This window comes from Aphis gossypii, chromosome X, assembly GCF_020184175.1.
Source record: "Aphis gossypii isolate Hap1 chromosome X, ASM2018417v2, whole genome shotgun sequence".
NCBI classification, from domain to species: domain Eukaryota; kingdom Metazoa; phylum Arthropoda; class Insecta; order Hemiptera; family Aphididae; genus Aphis; species Aphis gossypii.
In genome coordinates this window covers 53,168,140-53,190,227 of record NC_065533.1, presented here as the reverse complement: position 1 = coordinate 53,190,227, position 22,088 = coordinate 53,168,140, and the positions used below count along the sequence as shown (strand labels likewise).

The 22,088-nt window shown below is 29.2% G+C and overlaps 1 protein-coding gene across 1 annotated transcript in view; it reads right to left on the bottom strand.

The window, feature by feature from the left end:
• Nucleotides 1-851: 851 nt before the first annotated feature.
• LOC114125265 (myb-like protein P) overlaps nucleotides 852-22,088 on the bottom strand; it is a 151,128-nt gene continuing 129,891 nt past the window's right edge. Inside the window, exons 3-4 of the mRNA XM_050205478.1 lie at nucleotides 17,662-18,266; nucleotides 852-1,270 (exon numbers count right to left, since the gene is read on the bottom strand). Of these exons, the coding sequence (XP_050061435.1) occupies nucleotides 1,049-1,270; nucleotides 17,662-18,266 (827 nt within the window). The 3' untranslated portion in view covers nucleotides 852-1,048. The remainder of the gene's footprint in view (nucleotides 1,271-17,661; nucleotides 18,267-22,088) is intronic.

Here is a 22,088-nt window from a genome sequence, read left to right as displayed (position 1 = left end):
CAGTTATATATATGTTTCGAGTGTACGTTATTAGTATACTTAAAGTACTCAAAAGTCGGCGCTGGCACGCGGGCGGTCTTTAACCACCTAAATTAGCATTATCAGATAAGATGCGTATTTCCAGTCGTCGCGAGTCGAAAAACACACGAAACGATTAAAAAATACACAATACTTATAGTTAGTAATAAGTAATAACTAATAATATTGATGATGCCACATAAATTGTACATAATATATTTTCATGTATGCACGTCGATGCATAACGGCCAGAACGTGAATTCGCCAAAACCGCTGTTTGTATTGTCGTTATTTGTTTGACATTTTATATTTCTATCAACGTCGTTTTTATTTTATATATATATATATATTTTATTTTATACAATTTAACACGCGTCCGTTCGACTCGACGCGTTTAATCCTACGGGGTCGGGATAAATTTTTTCGTACTCTTATATTATATTACTATTATTATTATCATTATTATTTTTTATTAAATCTAACTCTATGTACGTGCCGGCGGCAGCAGTGTGTATAATACAACGATATCAAAGTCCGATGGTGGCAGAGGGGTCGATAATATAGGTACAACAATAAACATTTAAGTCTCCGGCGACTGCATAAGCTCGTCGATCAACGACGACGACGACGACGGCGATAATAATAATAATAATAATAATATAATACTTTAAAAACATTAAAGTCGTAACGATTTTTTCATTAATATTATTATTATTTTTATTTTTTTTACAAGCTTATTGAAAAAAATCGGACGATTGCGTTTCGCCCGTAGTCATGCGTCTCCTTCATCTGCACGTCTCATACACAATCGCGACAGTATTAAACACCTATGGTTTTTATTATTATTATTATTATTACAGTCACCGCGATCGTCGTCCGACGACGATGATTATTGTTGTCATTATTATTTAAGGTATTTTTGAACGGTCCCGTGATGACGTCGTAGAATATGGAACTTATAATATTATATATATGTAGTATCGTAATAATAGTATAATAATATTGTGTACTACGACTGCGCTCGTCTCGGCTAGGCGTGGTGTCTGGTCTGTTCCCGGTCGTCTTGTGCGGGGGGGTTCGCGGCCGCCGGACGGTTGTGCGCCGCGCGCTCCTGCTGCAGCCTGCCCGCGATCTCCAGCGCCCGGCCCGGTTCCGGTCGGCGTTGGTGGTGGTTGTTGTTCTGCAAGTTCACCGGTTCCGGTTGCAGTTCCGGGTTGAACATCGGCAATCGACAGTGTCTGGACCACTCGTTCTGAAAAAGCAAAAAAAAACGATAATATTAGATCACGGTATATTATAATATAATATTATGGCGACGGTCTACACGTGTAGCGATTAGCTAATGCAATAATCAATGCATTAATATTTAATTTAATATTGGGAACGGGTGTACATAATTTTTTTTTTTTTTATGAGTTTTGGCGTTTATCACAGATTTTTACGGCTGTATGGGTGTACCTATATGATGGTCATATGTTATCGTTGGGTGAAAATCCGAATAGTTAAATAATGGTTAAATTTCACTGTAAAAAAATAATAAAACACACAGTCGCTTCTATATTTTTCCGTTTTTCACCCGTTGCAGACGATGTTTGACACAAGATTCAAACACTCCGTCCTACTGATCGACTGGTGACGTGCGACAAAAGTCTGCTTTCTATTGCCAATATATAATATACGTAGGAACCGCGTTATACATTGTATAATATGTGCTCGTATTATATTATATTATTATACCGAATAAAATCCTCGTGAATAGCTTATTAATCTCCATAGTTCTCGCACAGTTTTTTACACTGTACTTAATACTTCAACGCAAGGAATTAAGGAGTTAAAAAGTTATAATTATTTTTTTTAGCTTTTGAACTTTTGTTTTTGAGTTTTCGTTAATTTAAATATCAAATTATTTTTTTAACGTAAGATCAACAAATAAAATGTTCGTTATAAAATGTCAAGTTAATTTATTTTGTTTTAAATTAAATTTATTTTTTTACACTTCAATCGTTTTCGTTTTCATGTCATTCATTGTATGTCAATGGGTAAATAATTGTGTTGTCAATGATTTTTTTTTTTTTTTTGAGAGGAAAACTAAATTCATAAATGAAAATCTTTATTAAAACCAATTTTCACTAAAATTGGTTATGTTATTTTGTTGTAATTCAAAAACAAATAATTGTTGTACTGTTAAACTCCTTAAATTGTCATAAAAATATTTATACCTTAATGGTATAATTTTCAAAGTATTTTGGCTATTAATAGAAATTAATTTTTTTTTTTTTTTTTGAAGTGAAAAATATTAATAGGTACTGGATCATTATTTTAAAAATTCAATTTAAGGTTGTTTTTTATAAGTATTTCATAATATAGAAATGTAATAATTGAGAAAATACCTATACATACCTACACACGAGACGAGTCAGTCGTAGTGTCACCAGTGTTTAGACCAACTATTTGTAGCTATACTTATATTTTTTAATTATTAATTCTATAATAAGTACATTAATTATTTTAATATTTAATTGGTTCGTACGTGTTATTTAATTGTGTTGTGTCAAATCCATATGATGATAATACACATGGATATGTTCTGAGTGAAAATTACAGAACCGTTCACATTCGATGTTTTTTTTTATTTTTTTTCATTGAATTTCAAATTTAACATAATATACAATCTACCTACTAAGACTTACTCAATTACGATAAACATTGGACATCAATAATCAGTCAATAGTCAATACTCTACAACAGAGTGACGTGCCTGTTTTAAAAATAAAAATAATATAGTAAGCTTCTTATAATATTACAAATATCGACATAAAAATAATGACAAACGACTTTAATCGACCTCGACGCGTGTACAAATATAATGTTTTTACAAATTATTATTATATTCAAATTATACGAATGCATAATATCATTGATTATAAATAGTATTTATGATCAATGATAATATATTATCTGTTCAATTTATTTAATTTAATTCTTGAAATTATATTGCCCCGTACGCAGTACAATAGGGTATAGCTTATAACAAAATATTAATATTGATAATCAATCAAAAAATACTACAGCGATGAAGTCTCTGTATAGATTGATTTGCATAATAATTACTAATTGTAATGTTATAAATTATTATATTCACATTCTAACGGTTGGACTTTATAATAATGATAATATACATAATGTACATAGTTACCTGATCGTAAAAATTCATAATGCATTCTGATAATTTATTATAATATATTATTAGAAAAAACAAATGCGTTCGAGATGCCCGGAAAGTATACAAAATTGTATTAATAAATAAAAATGATTTTTCTAGCTCGTGAAAATTAATATAGTTTGTAAAACTTTTTTTATTCGTTTCAATTTCCAAAATGAAATTTGAATAATAAATTCGATTGTAATTAATTTTACCGGCATTATTTGTGGAAAATGAAATACAAATATAACTTTTTATGCAGACATGCAGCAAAATGAAAGCTGATTCAGAATTGAAAATTACAGTTAAAAATGTACTAAAAGTTGCGTTAATCTGTATAATAAAAGACCATTAACGTCAACCATTGGTCATCGGGCATTAGCATATTATTATTTTTATACCTACCTACGTTTAGAGAAAAGCCCATGTTATATTATTGTTTTTGTTGTTGTTGTTGTTTCGTTTTTATTAAATTATGTTTTTAAAGTTGTAATAATTGTTAATTTATTTATGTATGTCTGCCTACTCACATCATATATCTTACCTATCCATATAGTGTTGCGCAAAAGAAGAAATTGAAATGTCAACGTCGTAATTTAGTTTAATTTAAATTAAAAAACATTGTATTATTACTCATTGCAATACTACCTATATAGCTATTACATAATATAGAACATTCCTGAGCGTTAAATTAAAACAATAAAAACAATAATAATAGACACGGATTGCAGAAAAAAAAAATACATATATTTAAAATGTAAACATATTTAATTCATTTTTTTTTTTTTTTTTTTTAAAAAAAATTTATTTGGTGTTAGCCTTTTATATTATGTTTAATTGTTATTAAGGATTTAACATTATTATAATCATGATATTATACGGAAAAAGACGTGCCTATATAAATACATAACGCTACTACGATTTTTCATAAATTAATATAATAGTAATTAAACGAATGACTGTTGCATCAGATATTATATTAATTACCGGCTAATAATAATATAGTATAATGTATTACAGTTGTCCATTCGCGGGACAACAGGTGTCCCGCACTCCTCTTCTTTCGACCAGCACAATCAGTACACGACAATAATGTTAACGTTAACCACCGTTGTCTAGATTAATAGACTACGCGCCGAACAAGAGGCGGGAACATCGTTCCGGGTGGCGAAATTTCAAGGACGTCACCGGGCAAGTCCGGGAAAAGGTATAATAATATAATGTTTTTTATATTGCGATTTCACAAAATAAAAGAGTTGTTTTATTGATGCCGTAATAACTAAAGTAATATATTATAGGTATTCAAATAATATAAATTATAAGTCTTGAAAATTTCACAAAATCATATTCACCAAAGTTGTGGGGAAGGGTGTGCAGCCGTGAAGAGGGTAGTGCAATAATTTTGACGGGTTCATTGTTAATTAATATGCTCGCGTTGTGTACACGTTTTTAGTTTATTCGTCAATATTTAAAATTATATGTATGTATGTGTATATATATATATTATATACTACATACATACTACATAGGGACATCGTTTACAGAATATTTTTTTATATTATTATCGAAGAAACGATAAGAAACAGTAGAAAAATTTTAAACACAGTAAGTAGATAATAATATCGTGACATGACGAAAAATTGCGGCCTATTTCGGATTCGACTCACACTTATAAAACAAATTGGAATTGCGCTCCCAAATGACCGTACGTTAGAATGGTAATATATATTTATTTTTATTTTTTTGACATCAATACGACAATACCTGCAAGGTTTTTTCACGGCCATTGCGACATTGCGTAAATGTCATGCAAACTGTTTTGATCGGCTAGCGAAGTCTGAAAACACGTTTGTCATGTTTTAATGGCGTACATATTATTATTTAGGCACGTGCAGGATCACTGCAATAGTGGCGTAACCAGCACTATATAGTACCTCGAAGGAGGGATTCAGGACTACTATATGATTATGTTAGATTAAAAAAAAAAAAAAAAAAACCATGGACGGTAGTTCTCCCCCTCATTCGTTCAAATATTCGTTTTGTGTGCAACCAAATGTGAGTAACATACAATAATTATACAACAATATTTTTTATTTATTTTTAAATTTAGTCGAATTTAAACATAGTTTTTTATTTATAATCATTCAGAACACGGTTGCTATATACTATTAATATATTGAGTGGGTATTGATATTAGGACGGTAAAATATATCATTTTCATGTAGTCGAAAAGAAACGTTTCGAAGTTTTAGAGATATTATTGGAAAATTATTATGACAGCTAAATTTTATTTAATAGCATATTAAAAAAAAAAAAAAAAATTGTCATGTGCAATATTAAAAACAATTATTTATAAAATAAGTGCGAATACTGTATACGACGGGGATGTTGGGTTGATTGTGCAGGGTGCAGGGTGAAGTGGTCGCAAGAAGGTAAACCGTCGAGATTAAGAGTGGGTAAATTCAATTTTTTTTTTTTTAAGTCATTACACTTTTTAATATTGACAGCACTTCAAACATTCTTAATAATGCGTATATTACCCCGAAAACGGGTAGGTAGGTAAGTTTATCGTTATTACCTCTTTCACATTCGCCACTGATGATTTATAGGTGTCTATAATAAAATGACGGTATAATTTGCTTAATTTTCGAAAACTTTACGATCGCGGTTCGATAGTTTTGTAACATTATTTCGGGGGTTCGATATAAGCTCTGCAGCGGGCGAGCTTATATTGTTCGATCGCTGTACCGCGAGCAGCGGAACACCACCCTCTTTTCCGCCTCGGGGACGACTGCGGAGAGAAAAAAAGTAAAAACAGAACACGACGCATAATATATTATTATTGTAAATTATTATAGTATTACGACATCATATTATACCAGTTGCAGCGGTGCAATATGCGTATTATACTATTATCGCAGATAATATTATTATTATTATTATTATTACGTATTATACTCGCGCGTGTTTATTTTAATGGAGTTGTCGGTTTCGACATTCACGGAGCAATATAATATACACTCGAATTGCATCGCATATATAATTACTGCGTGTATTATAATTTATTCCGGCGACGACGACGACGACAACGACGACGACTTTACGAAGACGATCTGTCGACCGCGGGCGCGACGGACGGCACCATGGGAAATCTGCGGACCGCCTCGCCGCGCCGTCGTCACCGCACTCCGACCAGGATCGGTGCCACGTCGTCGTTTTACACGTAATGATATTATTATTATTATTATCATAATAATATTGTTATAACACATCCGGCCAACACACGCGCAAATCGGTCGACGACGTATATTATTTCGCGTTCGTGTGTGCGCTTTCGGCGGTTGATTGGATGACGGTTTTGCATCCGTCTCGCACACACTCGGACGCGCGTGTGATCGAACGGTAGCGTATATCATCATCATCAAGTGCACGTCGTCAGTGTGTGTTCGTTATTATGCCGTAGGAATAATATTATCACGATTTTAATAACACACAATAACAGTTTGTAATCACGAGAGCCCGTTCTCGGCGGCGTGCGAATGTTAATGCGATATTATACTCGTACCTATATACGTATATAACCTACTACACGACGGCAGGCGCATTCGTCGTACGGGCTGCGAACTCGATCGTATATGCACCATACGTATATATAGAGATATATTACCCGTAGGCATATTTTGTTGTATATCAAATAATATATTATAAGACGTACACAACGCCGAACGCCGATATTTCTAAACACACTGTAACGTACACACGTGACCGCGCACGCGTTTGCAGTGTACACGTACACAACGATATTCGTCTTATAATACGTCGGTCGTCTGTCGATTTATTACGGCGCTACATCGCATTATTATTATAATAATAATATAGTTGTTATAACTACGTTTGTGTGTTGATATGTTTTTGATTCCATGTTATCACACACACACGCACACACTATATTTGCGCTGTATGGCATAGTGTGAATTGCCTCCCTTCTGTTTTTGCATTCATTGATAATTTACCGAAATTTTCATCCCCCCCCTTTTTTTGTTTTGTTCAACAGTTATAGTGTGTAAAACTTAAAAAAAAAAAAAGAAAATAATAGTCTTAAACTATTTAAAACTTTTGCCAAAATATGGCTGATATATATTCAATATTACATCTATTTTTACCCCCAGACCGTTTAGAAAATTAAATAAAAGTTTAAATTTTAATTATTCTGCGTTTGTTGATGCCTACACTCTTCCAAAACCACTTATCCAATATTTTAGACACATATATACTTCTCGAAACACAAGGAATCACTAAATCCAACTTCATTTTTAAGCCTACAGAGGTTGTCATAGGGCGGCTCACATAGAAATTTCGTTCTAATCGAATATTTTGTTGAGTATACCTCTATGTTACTATAATTGGTAATGGAAATAAAAAATAATTTTATATAATCCATAAATATATATATAAAAAATATTGCATGTTTGTACTCCAAAAATACTTGACGGACTTTGACAAAAGTTTCAGGGATTTATCTAAAAAATAATAATAGAAAAATGAAAGGACTAGTAGTCTGTTACTATATAGGTACATTCGAAAATATACTAAGTGCTATATCCAATCCACGAAAGACATTTTATAATCTCGTGGTTTTTAGTTTTGAAGTGTGAATTTCTTACAGGAAGAATATTAGGATAACTTTATTTTTCCAATATTGATATGATTTAAATAACCGATAGTAATTTATATTACGGTAAGTTAGTTTTAGGTATAGGTAGTTCTATAGATATATATACCTGCACGCACCGGCGACGGCGATGTCAATGACTCGGCCGACAATGTCCGCGCGCAAAAACGGAAAACCGGTTTTTCCGATGTACCCGCGGTACGCACTTTACCACTTACGTTAAGTAGCCGATGTGTGGCGGCGTTTAGGCGGCGTTTTTCCGGAGCGGCTGTCGGACGTAACGATAGCGATCAATGCAGTGCGCGCGAGCGAATGTCGGCGACCGACCGACAGACTTTCGACCGACTCGCGTATACCTACATATATCATTATCATTATAATAACGCCAACGGTAAAGCTTAGCTTTACGACTACCTCGGCGGCGTTGTATATAATATGTAACGGATGACTATATTGGTATTAATAATGCAATTAAAACAACAACTCTTCGTTACAAACTAAAATAAAATTCTACAAAATAATATGTAGGTAATGTTTAAAATGTGGATTAATTAAAACAATTTTCGTTGTATAAAATCGTTGTAAAATATCAACACAAAGTGCATTATTCAGATCAAAAGTAAAGTTTTCAAAAAAATCAAGAAAAACAAGAAAAAAAGTAACGGAAAAACGGGAATTTTTACGCAAAACCAGTTTTTTATATGGTTGTAACTCAAAAACTAATCACTGTAAATACTTGAAATTTTCACAAAATGTTTAAATTAGTGTTATCTATATACAGTTAAATTTTCAAAATATTTTAACTTTTTTTGAGTTATTATGGACCACTGAAATTTTTGATTTTTTTTTGAAGTGTCGATAATTTAATAATATAAATATAATACATTCAAAATACTAGTTTTAAAAATTCACATATTATAGTGTTACGTTAGAAACTGAAAAATAAATAAAATAATACATACATACATACATCTGGGTTCTGAATAAAAATAAAATAGTGCATAATAATACATTCAGAATAAATAATAGTTTTTAAAATTTTTTCCTTGGTGGAAATTTCCAGTTTTTCTTAAATATAAAATGTGGTGTAATAAAAAAAAAACCCTTATTTTATTACTATTTAATTATTTTTAAAATTTGTTATTGACATCAAATCTGACAACACCTCAAAATTAAAGTCAGGTAAAAACGTTCACAATTGTGTTACCGGAAAAGATCCGTTCGCAATCGTTCCATTCGCAATTGTATATTACCCATAAGTAGGTATTAGAAATTTAAATAAGCAAAAAAGTCGAATTTAGGGGTCCTAGCCAACTTTTGATCCACTATTCTGCTCGTCTAAACTTGAAATACTAAAAAAAAAAAAATTAAACTGTTTGAAAATTCGAAATTAAAAATAAATGTTGTCAATCAAAAGATTAAAAAAAAAAAAAAAATTATGACAATAAAAAAAGTGAAAATATATAAATTATTTTTAAAAATATTTTTTAATGACTTATAAATTATTGAAAAAAAAATATTTTCCAAAATGTCGGTTTTTTTTAAATAATGAGTGCTACAGTAAATGGACCACCCCGTATTCAACCTATGTGTATAGTATTGGGTATAATATATATTATTATTATTATCGTGGATTAATCATATTATAGTATATTGCGTGACGTAATGCAGCGTTCAGTCTAAACCAAAGAATCGAGTAGTTGATGGCAAATTATTTTATTACAGGTATAAAAATATAAATTAGTTTGTAATAATGGAACGAAGTGGAATAAACAAGTAGGTATAGTTAAAATCCGAAGTAATCGAAAAAATCAACAATTTAATAGCTACTGCAGTTACCGTTTTAAAATTGTTTAATATATTAATTCGATGACATGAAACAGTAGGTATATATGGTATAAACATATTTTGTGATTGTGTAATAATATCTGACATAAGAAAAAATACAAGTAGTAAGACAATAAAACTATATTTTATTGATATTTAGGTGGTTTCTGGTTATTTGGGTGTACTAAATAACCGATGGGTCACATTAAAAACTTGATATACAGCAGAAGCGAGTTCCATATTTTTTAATTTTATTATTATTATGTTTGCATAATTAATTTAAAATATTACTTCACTACATAGCGTAAAACTAAACCTGATCGTGGTCCTTTTGAAGGTCACCAACATATTAAGAAATATAGAAATATGTGTTTGGATTTTGTTTGTAACAATTTTACTTTTTGAAGTTAACTAATGTTTTTTTGCAATGCAAACTACATTTAGTTATTTTATTACACAAGTATTATCGTCATCTATTTTCTATACGGTATCAACCACTATTACCGCAATCGTGGTTCTCCAATTTTTTTCGGCTGGGAGCCGAGCGTTTTGTTTACAAAATGATAGTTGTCATTAAATGAATTTAAATATTAAAGAATTCACCACAAAAAATTAAAGAATCATTATTAAAATTAGAAATAAACTTAATATTAAAATAAATGTATGTTAACATCATGTTTATAACACGAATCATTTTATCAACAATTATATTGAAAACATAAGTTTTTTTTTTAAATAATCAAATAACTATTGCTTTTTTAATTATTATTAGTTGGTTAGGTATATGTATAATTTATAATTACAACTGTTTAGTTTAAATTAATGGTTACTATAGTTAGTAAAAATTTTCATGTATTTAGAAATAATTTGAGAGAAGGCTTTCAAATTTTCACTGCCTATGTGCTCACAAATGTTAAATACGGTATTAAAGTGCATTATAATTATACCTTTCTATAGCCAGTCAATGTAATAATTGTTTAAATAATAATATTTTATAATATTTCTATAACAATAATAATATGTTACTGTCGCCTGTCACATAACTTTACGCCTATACGTTTGTATAGACGCGGCTATTGGAATAATATTATAATATTATGTTCATTGATCGACTAATTTGAGCATTCAATTATTTATGAGCAAACAGTTTAGGACTTTAGATATTCAAATAAATTTACTGAAACTACACAAACGATATAATTTAAGTAAATTCAGGTGTTTCGAATCGACGTAATTCAGAAATATCGTAATTGCTGGTATTTTCGCACATCCCTACTGCAGCGAGACGCAAATACTGATGAGTAAATAAATAACACACTATTGGTTTTAATTAGGTCTATGTCCATCTTTTAAAAAAAATCTTGAACCTATATAGATAATTCTTTTAATGTCGATCAAAACGATAGTACGAGGTAAACAAAATTATCATGAGACTTTAAATAGATATTTATACATAAATATTTAACATACCTATAGATAATATAGTATTGTGTTCAATTTGTTTAACTAATTTTATTGGTCGTTCTTGGCTATTTTGGAAAAAAACTTATATTTTAGCCTTAAGGTATATTTTTAGAATTATTATTAAAACTTTTTCTGTGATTATAAACAAATCAATTGCCGACTAGTTATTTAATGTTTTCAAAATCATAAAATTTGGCTGTGAAATAGGCAATAGCGTATTATATAAATATTATATTAAATTGTTTAAATAAAAAATGTTTTCGTAATGTATACTAAAATACATAACAATACAGAATTTATTATGCTAACATGATTTTATCAATATTTTATTCAATTTCAACTTTTATTTTATATAAAAATATTAATTAAATTTTTACTTTTACAACATTTATACGGTTTTATTTTATATGTTCACGGGGTGTAAAGTTTAGAGCAATAATAATTATTATTTCCGTTCAACATTCTATTGCGATTGCCATATAATTTGCCTTTTATTTCTATGCATATTTATACGATAAAATATGATGTGTAATTTGTATAATTACCTACCTATATACATTAATATTTATATATTAATAAAAAAAATGTATTGATTTATCAAAATATTACTAGAATGTTCTAGAATTTGTATTATATTATTAAATAATAAACTATAATTTTAACCAAAAATATTTTTATACATACTAAGTGGAGAAAAATATAGTACCTCATATTATATTTATACATTAATAATAGTATTTTGTACATTTTTTTATGCTGAAAATATACGTCTTTTGATTATAAGTTAATGTAAAGAATAACTACCACAAACGAGTGTAAAATTCTAATATGAATTGATATGAGTCGTAATTTTAACTTTTAACATCATTTTAGTGATTGGTAATGCTCGGCAGAGTTAAATTTGTTAAAAATAGTGTGACCACTGTAACACTGACGTCTGACACATAAGTTTAGGGTCATAATAAATTTTGTGTAATTTTTAAGATATTATTAGTTAAATTCTACAATTGTAATGATAGAAACGGTTTATTAAAATTAAACATTTGATCAACATTAATATTAGAAATAGTCACATTATATCAATAAATTTTAAATGCAATTGATCAATGTACTTTTAACAATAATATTTTTTATCTCAAATATCGTAAACATTTTCTATTAGTGCTCAAAACTTATAACTTATGCATTTGTTTAAAATGCATTATTTTATAAATATTTTATTATAGAATGAATATTTTCTGATATAAGCATGATAATAGAACTTGTAGATGAACGCTTAAACAACATTGAAAACATTGGATTTTTGATTTTTAGTTCAAACCAATTGGAAAAGAATGTTTTGAATATTAATAAAGAAAATACACCAATGATGATAATATGTACTTTCCATACAAATAGAAACTGTGTATTGCATAGTCAATATTATTAAAACTCTTATAGTGTTTATACACAGCTTCAATAAATCACCGCTTCTAAACCTTTCAAACGACTTTAGTTTTAAAGAAATGACATAATCTAAAACGATTTTCTAAAATTGTGTCACTTATCAAATAATATTAAAATTTGCAACTTTGTGATGGCAGTCAATTTTATTTATCAACTAAACTTGTTCAGTTATAATAAAAATACGTCAATATTGAGAATAATAATAATAAAAAAATACTATTTAACTACTTATAATATAGGTATAGTGTATACTGTGTTCAAAATGTATATCATATGAATAACCATCCCTTTTTTCTACTCTGGTAATTTTAAAGTGTGTTTAAAATATAATATGAAAAGTGATTAAAAAATAATAATAATAATAATAATAATAAACCTCTAAAATTTCTACTACTAAAAAATAACAATCCAATTGTGTATAATGTTATATTATAGGTACACACATATATATATTATATTAAATAAATATTTTTTTTTTCAAATCTCGGTGCTTGCAGGACGCTATAAAAACACGAGGTTTGGAAAATTTTACTCTGAATACACTTAGTATTACGAGCACAACGTTATGTCGTTAAAATAAGATGGAGAGGGAAATATCGCATCAACACCGTATTTTTTTTTTTTTTTTAATAATCAGCCGATACGTACCCGTGTGTTTAATACCTTTCATTAAAATGACAAAAGTTTCAGGCAATGGGCTGGATCGTAAAGCTGCGTTTTATTGCCGTCTGCATAGCTAGGGAATTTAATAACTTTATCAGAGTCAGCCGGGCTGTAGCTCATTGCAGGGGCCACCATACCACTCCTCACCTCCTCCTTAACAAACTCTCCATCACCACCGCAACTGGTCGTCCTACCAGTCCGCCAGCCATCAAACGCAAACTACATAGGTATGATACAAGTAGTAATATTATATTATATATATATATAATATATACACACACACAATATTATGGTATATATACCTTCGTCATGCATGTTAACTGTCAACTATTTTACGCAACAACATTTACGACGGAAAATATAACTACAAAAATTTTGTTTTCAATGTGTCTCTATATATACATATATATGTATATTATATATACATACATTATACCTAGGTACATAAATAGTTATGGAACGGGGAAAATGTAAAGAATATTATACTACCGTTGCGGACTTATTATATAATATTATATTATACAATTCTAGAACAAATGCTGTTTTCTAGATTGTACACGATTCGAGTTTAATTATATAGGTGTTCATTTTTATTTTATTGTTTTTTTTTTCCAGTCCATCCGTAATGGATATTTTCTCGTTGTTATTGGGACAATAATTTCAGGACACGACACAGACAGGATGGCGCTAATCCCAATAACATCACGTCCTTAGTTTTTATTTTTTATAAAATATAGCTTATTTATACTGATATTGTCGTCCGTCGGGGACCGAAAAACACACACACACAACATAACACTTAAATATTACGCATAGGGCGCATAGCGGAGTACCGTTCAATTGGCTGTTTAGTCGAATTAACTCGATTTTACGTGCGTAATAATAAACATATTATTATACTTTTTTTTTTTTTTAAATTAAAATCTCTAAGTTATAAAGTGTTCTTAATATCCCAATTATTTTAAAACAATTACCAAGTGTACATTATTATTTTTTATCCTTTAATACATTTTTAAATTACCTACTTTATTGATAATAAAACACAAGCTTGTGCTATAATTATTATTCGTGCATACTTACAATAAAATTGTTTAATTAATTTTCCGTTACACATATAGTATGTGGTACGTATCCTTAAATACAAATTATACAACCCAATGACCATGTAGTGATTGTTAGAAATACTTTTTTTAATAATATTGAATATAGGTTAACAAAATAATGATATATATAAATAATAATGGCAAACGTTTGTTAGGATTCTGAATAAACTATGTCAATGAGTTACAAGATAACAAACTCCATAAATAAAATATTTTTCTAGAATTCCATTATTAACAAAAAAGTGATGAACAAATTTATTTAATTGTTAGTTTGAATACATTTTTTAACTTGAACCATATTTTACCTATTTGTTTCTGTAGCATTGATCGAATTTATTGTAGAGTATGCAAACTTAAAAAAATTTAAATTGTAATAATTTTCCATATTTTAATTTTAAAAGTTATGGATTTTTATTATTTTTATTTAGGTGTATACTATTATATATTAAATTTGTATTATAAGTTGAAATCATACGTGACCATTTAAATGCAATAATAATTTCATTATAGAATTATGTTTTAAATTGATTAGTACGTTAAGTACCTTAAGTACCTACGACTTGTATATTCACGAGGAATTTTCAGTACAGACAGAATAGTTTATTTTAAACGTGTTATGTTATTGTATCTATGATTTATTTATTTTTAGTATAGTAGAATTAGATATAATTAACTGTATATATTATACTGATATTAATCAAAACTTTTATAGGTAGGTTAGGTTAGGTTAGGTTATAGTTCCAAAATGACCAACGTATAATTTTGATTTACTATCAGCTATTTGTTTTATTATATTTATGTAACTTATAAGTATTAAAACTTAATATTTTAATGCAATTAAGGAGTATCATAATTCATAACAATATATTATATATTCCAAGTATCTTTATAGTCATTATTTATTTTATTAAACCATATAGCACATTAGTACCGTACTTAAAGTTTGAAATACATGCCAAATATATGACCGAGAGCCGTCTTTTGAACACGATTTATATTATAATGGTGCCTCACAAATTTAGTACACTAAATAAACTGTATTAAATCAGTATGATTTATTTTGAATTTTACTAAAATGAAAAAAATTTAATATTGCGCACCGTGATATTTATAGTTAAACTTACTGTATTATTTCCTTCAAATTCGCGTAAAGTATTATAATTTATCGGGTTCCAAAGGTTGACCAAAACTTACAACACTTTTGGTACTCAATAGTTATTTCAAGCGTGGCGTGTATGAAAATATATTAATTTCCCAACAAAACAATTTCAACACGCTCAGATAGGTTTAGCAAAAACATAGCGCGCAGTACGGTGTCATCGCGGTGTTGCAGTAAATATGCGCATCGACTTTTAACACTGAATATATCTGCTCATTATAGTTCTGCGAAAACATATTCATTACCTACATAGCTATTGTTGAATGTAAATGGAATATCTACCCTTAAGTGTTGACTATTATTCGAATTGTCGGATACAGCTGGTATTATAATAATATGTATTTATGTGGGAAGAACTTTAACTTTGATTCTACGTACTACCATATAATATTATATACGTTGAGAAATACATTACCGCAAACGATGCAATATGCAATCATCGCGTTTTTAATAGTTGAAACAAAACGTGTGCAATTAACCCAAGTCTGTGGTTGAGATTATATTAATTAAAACACTATATAAGAATGGAGTGTACCAGGTACCTATACAGCCAAACACATTTTCCGATGTATCCGTATACGGAATAATACGGAACAGCGAAAGGTTTGTATTATTATCTGTCGACTGCAGATTGTTACATGTATTAAGTATATCGTTATAACTATTATAATTATATCTAAATATATAAGTAGCTATGTATAGTCTATATCAAAGCTACTTGCAGACCACAATTTTAAAAATAATTCTATTACATAAATACCGTATGATTAATCAAAAACAACGGTATAATAAGGTAACATTTTCATTTTTTACTAGCTGCATTTTGATCACCGAACCGATATAATGTACAACAGTATAACAATTGTATCGTACTCGCTGCTACATAATATTCTATGTCGACCAAAAAATAAATCACAACTTAGGTATATTACATGGAATCCATTGTTTATTTCGGATGCCTGCCTTATATGTACGGTCATTCGTAATAATATTGTATTATTATCTTATCGTCATATCGACTGCTATATAATAATGACTATACTCACTGTACTCTATTCACTCTAATGAAAGTATCAGTGACATTTCTAGTAGCGTCCCCCGCTAGCTCTATCGGCCCAGTGCTTTGATTACTAACTTTATCGTATATACATGGTAATTTACCAAATAAATATAGATATTTAATGACACTTATTTTCAATTTTTAAAGATATTTTTGTACTACTTGAGTAGTTTCCTGTGTTGATAAAAACTTCTATGAGAACCTCACCTGGCATCCTCCTTTTTTACTGTGAATTATTTAGTTGAAAATATTTTTAAAAATTTAATGTACCGTTAAAAAGTGTTTATCAGTTATTATTAGATATTTGAATGTAGTGTAAATTATACTCAATTATTTCTACAAATTATAAATTTTAGTGAATTAGTTTTAAATTTAGCATAGCCTATATAACGATGTTTTCCAAAGCTATTGTTATATTGTTAGGTATAAACTATATTCTTAGAATAAAAAGCTCAAACAGATAAGACTCGTTGAAATTTTGATTTTGATACGTTAATATTTTCAGAAAAATTAGAAATCCATATTTACACAGAACACTCCTTAAGTTACACAAAAAGTCTTAAAAATTTGAATGTATAGTCTTTAAGTATAGGTATTTGTATATTATTAAGTACCTAAACTATAATTGAAAATTCTTAAAATAAATTTTTGAATAATATTGACGAAGAAAAAAATGAGTGAATATACCTATTTGGTGAAATCAATCGCCGCGAGTTTTCTGGATAAAAACTTGTTCGAACTATCTATTATCAATAATATTTAGTTAGTTTAGTTTAGTATATTTTGCTATCGACACGACCTGTATAATAATTGTTTTTTAAACTCAGATTTATATACTAAAAAAAGCAGTAATTTTATAAAGATCTTGTCACGATATTATGATATTATTATAATATCATGATAGATTTATCATACTATTTTTGAGAAGGTAAAAATTGAAAATTCTCACTATTTTTTGTTTTTTTTTTTACGCAAAATCGGTTTTTTGTCGTAACGGTAAGACGCGCGTAGTAGCGTAGTATAGTATTATCAACGATGTGCACTTACCTCGATAAACGGTGGAAAACCGGGCGTGGAGAAATGGGGCTGCGCGTGGTGCCACAGGGCGCCGGGGCTGGGCAGCGGCAACGGGAACGGGTAGATGGGTCGCGGGTGCCAGACGGCGGCGTGCGGCTGATGGGCACCGCCGCATATCACGCCGCCACCGCCGGAAACGCTTCCGTTGACGGTCGCCCGCCTTCCGCCTCCGCCGCCGCTGCCGCCACCGCCGCCGCCGGGCTCCAACACGATTACCGGCGGCGGCGGCGGTTCGACGGCGGCACCGCGGTAATCGGCGGTCACGGACAGGCTGCTACCGGAACGGGTGTGGTGCAGCGGCGGCTGTTGGTTGAGCTGCTGAACGACGGGCTGGTGGTGCGGCGGCGGCGGCGGTGGCGGCGGTGGCGGTGGCGGCTGGTGATGGTGTTGGTGATGGTGTCCGATGAGCGCCGACGTCGGCGGCCGGTTGACGGACTGCCGGCCGTGGTGCACCTGTTGCTGATGGGCGGGCAGGACGACGACCGTCTTCGATTCGGCGGACGGCATCGCGGCGGCGGCGGCGTTCGCTTCGCTCTTCTCCGTGATCATGTCCAAGAACTTCAACTCCTCGTGTGCTGAAACACCCAAGACAAGAATACGATGAACACTCGACGACACGGTCGTTATATTCTAATAAAAATATCATATTTTATTGTATGTTCAGACGCGGTTACGGTTTCATACCGCATCGATAGTATCCCTATATTTAGGTATAACGAGGGAAAATGCCAACTGTCGAGTAGAATTATTATGAAAATCAGTTACTATTGACTAATTAAAAATAATAAAATTCAAACAAAATAATAGTAAGTAGGTAATAATAATGTTATTATTCAACGATATTCGTATAGCTTATATTCTATTAAGACTTAGAAATCAAAGTACCCAACTCTCTCATACATTTTAAATGCTCACTTGAATTCACAATTTTTTTTTTTTATTTAATGAAACATGAACACAAAACTTTCAAACACATAAAAATAGTGTTTAATTGTTTACCTATAGATTATCTATAACTGGATACATTTTCGATCTAATTGTCACACGATTTAGTTTAAAAGTAATAGGTAGGTAGGTACATTGTAAATCAAATTCTAAATAAAAAAAATAATTTTTGATCAACCGATCACAGATTTATTTATGTTTTCAATTAATTTTTGAATAGATAATTACCTAATAATAAATTATAATATTACATACATGTAAAACTAAATAATATATTTTTCAAAGCAAAAATTCAGAGTTACACAATAATTTTCTCTATTCAATTTATACAACATTCAGAATTCTGATGACAACTAAAAATATAATCTGACTAAGCACCCAACTATTTTATACCTTATCAGACATAATCAATAACTAAAATTGTTTATAATTAGAATTATTCGCTGATATTATATTTAATTTAATCATTTTAATCATAACAATGCTAAAATATTGCTACCAAAAATGATAATGAAAGTTTTAGAGTATACATTATATATATTTAATGATTATTATTTTAATTAGATTTTTATCACGGAAAATTTATGCGGAAGAATACTTAAATTGTACTTTATTAAAATAGTACTCGGAATTATTTTTAACAAAATATAGTACCCTATTAAAATTATACGAACCCGGTCAAACGATGGATATTAAATGCACACAAGTACTTATACTGTACAATTGTCTAGGAAAATTAAAGATTTTACATTTATTATACACACAATAATATATTATCATGGGTAGTTATTTCGAACTTTGTTTTAATTTATATTTGAAGTTACAAGTGTCAAACGAAAATTAAAAATAATCTCACAATGCTATACAATTATTTAGATGTTGTTGTCGTCATTATTATTAAATGTTGTGAGTGTATGATACAGCTGAACACAAGTTTATATTATGTTGCTAGATGAAGACTTCAGCTATATTTGTAACAACCTGAAATAATAATAATTGTATAATATAATTTATTAATTCTAAGATGCAATAGTTTTATTTACGATTAATTAAACAGTGTAATAGTGAAGTATAAAATAATACATTATATTGTATATAAATGTTATCTTACTTATTTATTACAATTAACAAATACAAGTTAAATAGTATCGTAATACAAAATTTGTATGTTTGATTTTCAAAAAATGTCATTACTATATTACTATTACTAGATCATATTAAATCAATATTGTATATAAAATGTTAAAAAAAATAACACATTATTCTAATTTAAATAAAAATACAAAGAATTAGTAACTCGCCTAAAATTTTAAATACATGTGTACTATATGGTTCTAAGAATAACTTTAAATGGGTTGACTTAAATTTAAATGGATACACTCGGGTGATATCTTATTCCCAAATACACTTGGAATATAAATAAGCGTTATTTCGATGCGCACTCGGGAAACTCCCGCTTAAGCACCTGCAAAAAGTATGCAGACTATTGAATTCAGTGATTTACGATTTTGCGTTATACAGTTCCGCATATACCATATACCTAACCATATTTTCATTCAAAACGATTCCACACAAAATAAATTTTCGATATTGCCGATTGTATTTTAAAAATAATTTTAGACAACGAAAAGTTTTACCCTAAATTCAAGCTTAGGTATTTGAATATGCAGACACGCAGTATACATTTTATCTGCAATCCTCAGTTACTTGTTCAATCACTCATGTGTATGTGTTATTGAAATGAATAATTTAGAAGTTCAAATTCATATTATTGTATCAAAGAGAAATAAAAAACAAACTTTTGATAAATATTGATATATCCGAGTATTATCAGTTCTTTTAATAAAAATTTCTCTGCGTTTATTTTTCAAATTTAACAAAAAAAAAAATGATTTAGGATTTAAAAGGTACCTATACAAAATCATCTGGATGACCATAAGCGCAATTTGAGGTGGCTTGGAAACGGGGATAATCCCCCCAAAACCATTCTTAGCTCTCCCAAATGATTTGTATTTAAAAAAGTTAATCATTTGAAAAAATGTTCAAACCACGAAAATTAAAATATTATAAGTCAGTTGTACTAGGAAAATCTGTTAATTTAATTGAGAAAACTATTGACGCATTTAAACTTACATATTTAAACAAAACGTGGAAAAAGAATGAGAAAAATATAAAAGAATTTCTAAAAACAAATAGTGTATCAATTTACAGCCTAATAATTAATTATTATATCAATTTCTGTAGTATTAAAAAATATTATTTTTTAGATATACATTATTTTCCAGACAGATTAATTTGTCGAGTAATAATGCATCATTTGTATCGCGTTTGACCTCAATATTATTGTTGATTAAAAATAAAAGTAAATAATGTTTGTGATTTAAACTAGAAATTAATTAATTATATCAATCGGAGACAATTCAAGTACTAGAGAAAAATATTCTATAATAGGAAGTAATTCAAATAAATTATATTTCTGAAATCGGGGGGCAATTCGAGTAACCTTAAAAATATTCGCGGTAGGCAATTCGAAGGTCAGGTAGAAGGAAATTCGTGTGCTTTTAGAAATATATGTACATATCACAGCGCCAGGAAAGTTTTGTTCCTCAAAGATAGTATCAAAATAAAATTGTATTATTAAAATTGTAAGACAAGTACTACACAAGTATCCATAATTTAAACATCATATTCTAACTAAAAATTAATTAATTTTTTAGTTAATTAAAAAACAGCGCTATTTTTGAGATATCTTGAATATACATAAAGATGAGCTATGGTGGTAGCTATTTAAAAAACAATACGTACCAATCCGTAAAATCTACAATAATACGTAAATTATTGGTTATTATTAAACCGTACTCATTACCATTAACTTGTGGTTATTATTATTATTTTAAAGTCATATTATTAGTATGTAATTCATTCAAGTTTTTTAAGAAAATTATTATTAAAAAATCATTTTTGACGATATTCTCCTATTAGATAAGTTCCTGTACATATTTGTTTGTATTTAATACTTTTAAATTCAAAATATAACAAGTAGGTAAGTATTTACAAATTTAACAAGTTCCATGATCATGATTCATGGCATATTTCTATAATACAGTGATACAAAATTTATTTTTAAATATTGCAATTGAATACAATATTGAATAGGAATTTTCTTTGCAATATAGTTGACGGTAGTTATATTACCTTTCCATTGAGTAGGAAAATAGATCACTTATGCATTTTTTGAATTTGAATTTAATGATAAATTTGCTAACGAAAAATTAATTTTGAGCAAAACAGACAGATGAGTTTAAAATGTTCTACCTAAAACTACCCTTGAAGAGAAAAATTTAATAATTATTTTAAAAATGTCTTAATATGTTCTAATAATAATTACAAAAATACTTAATTTTATGAAGTATAAATGAAAAAATATATAATTATTGTTAATAAGTTTATAA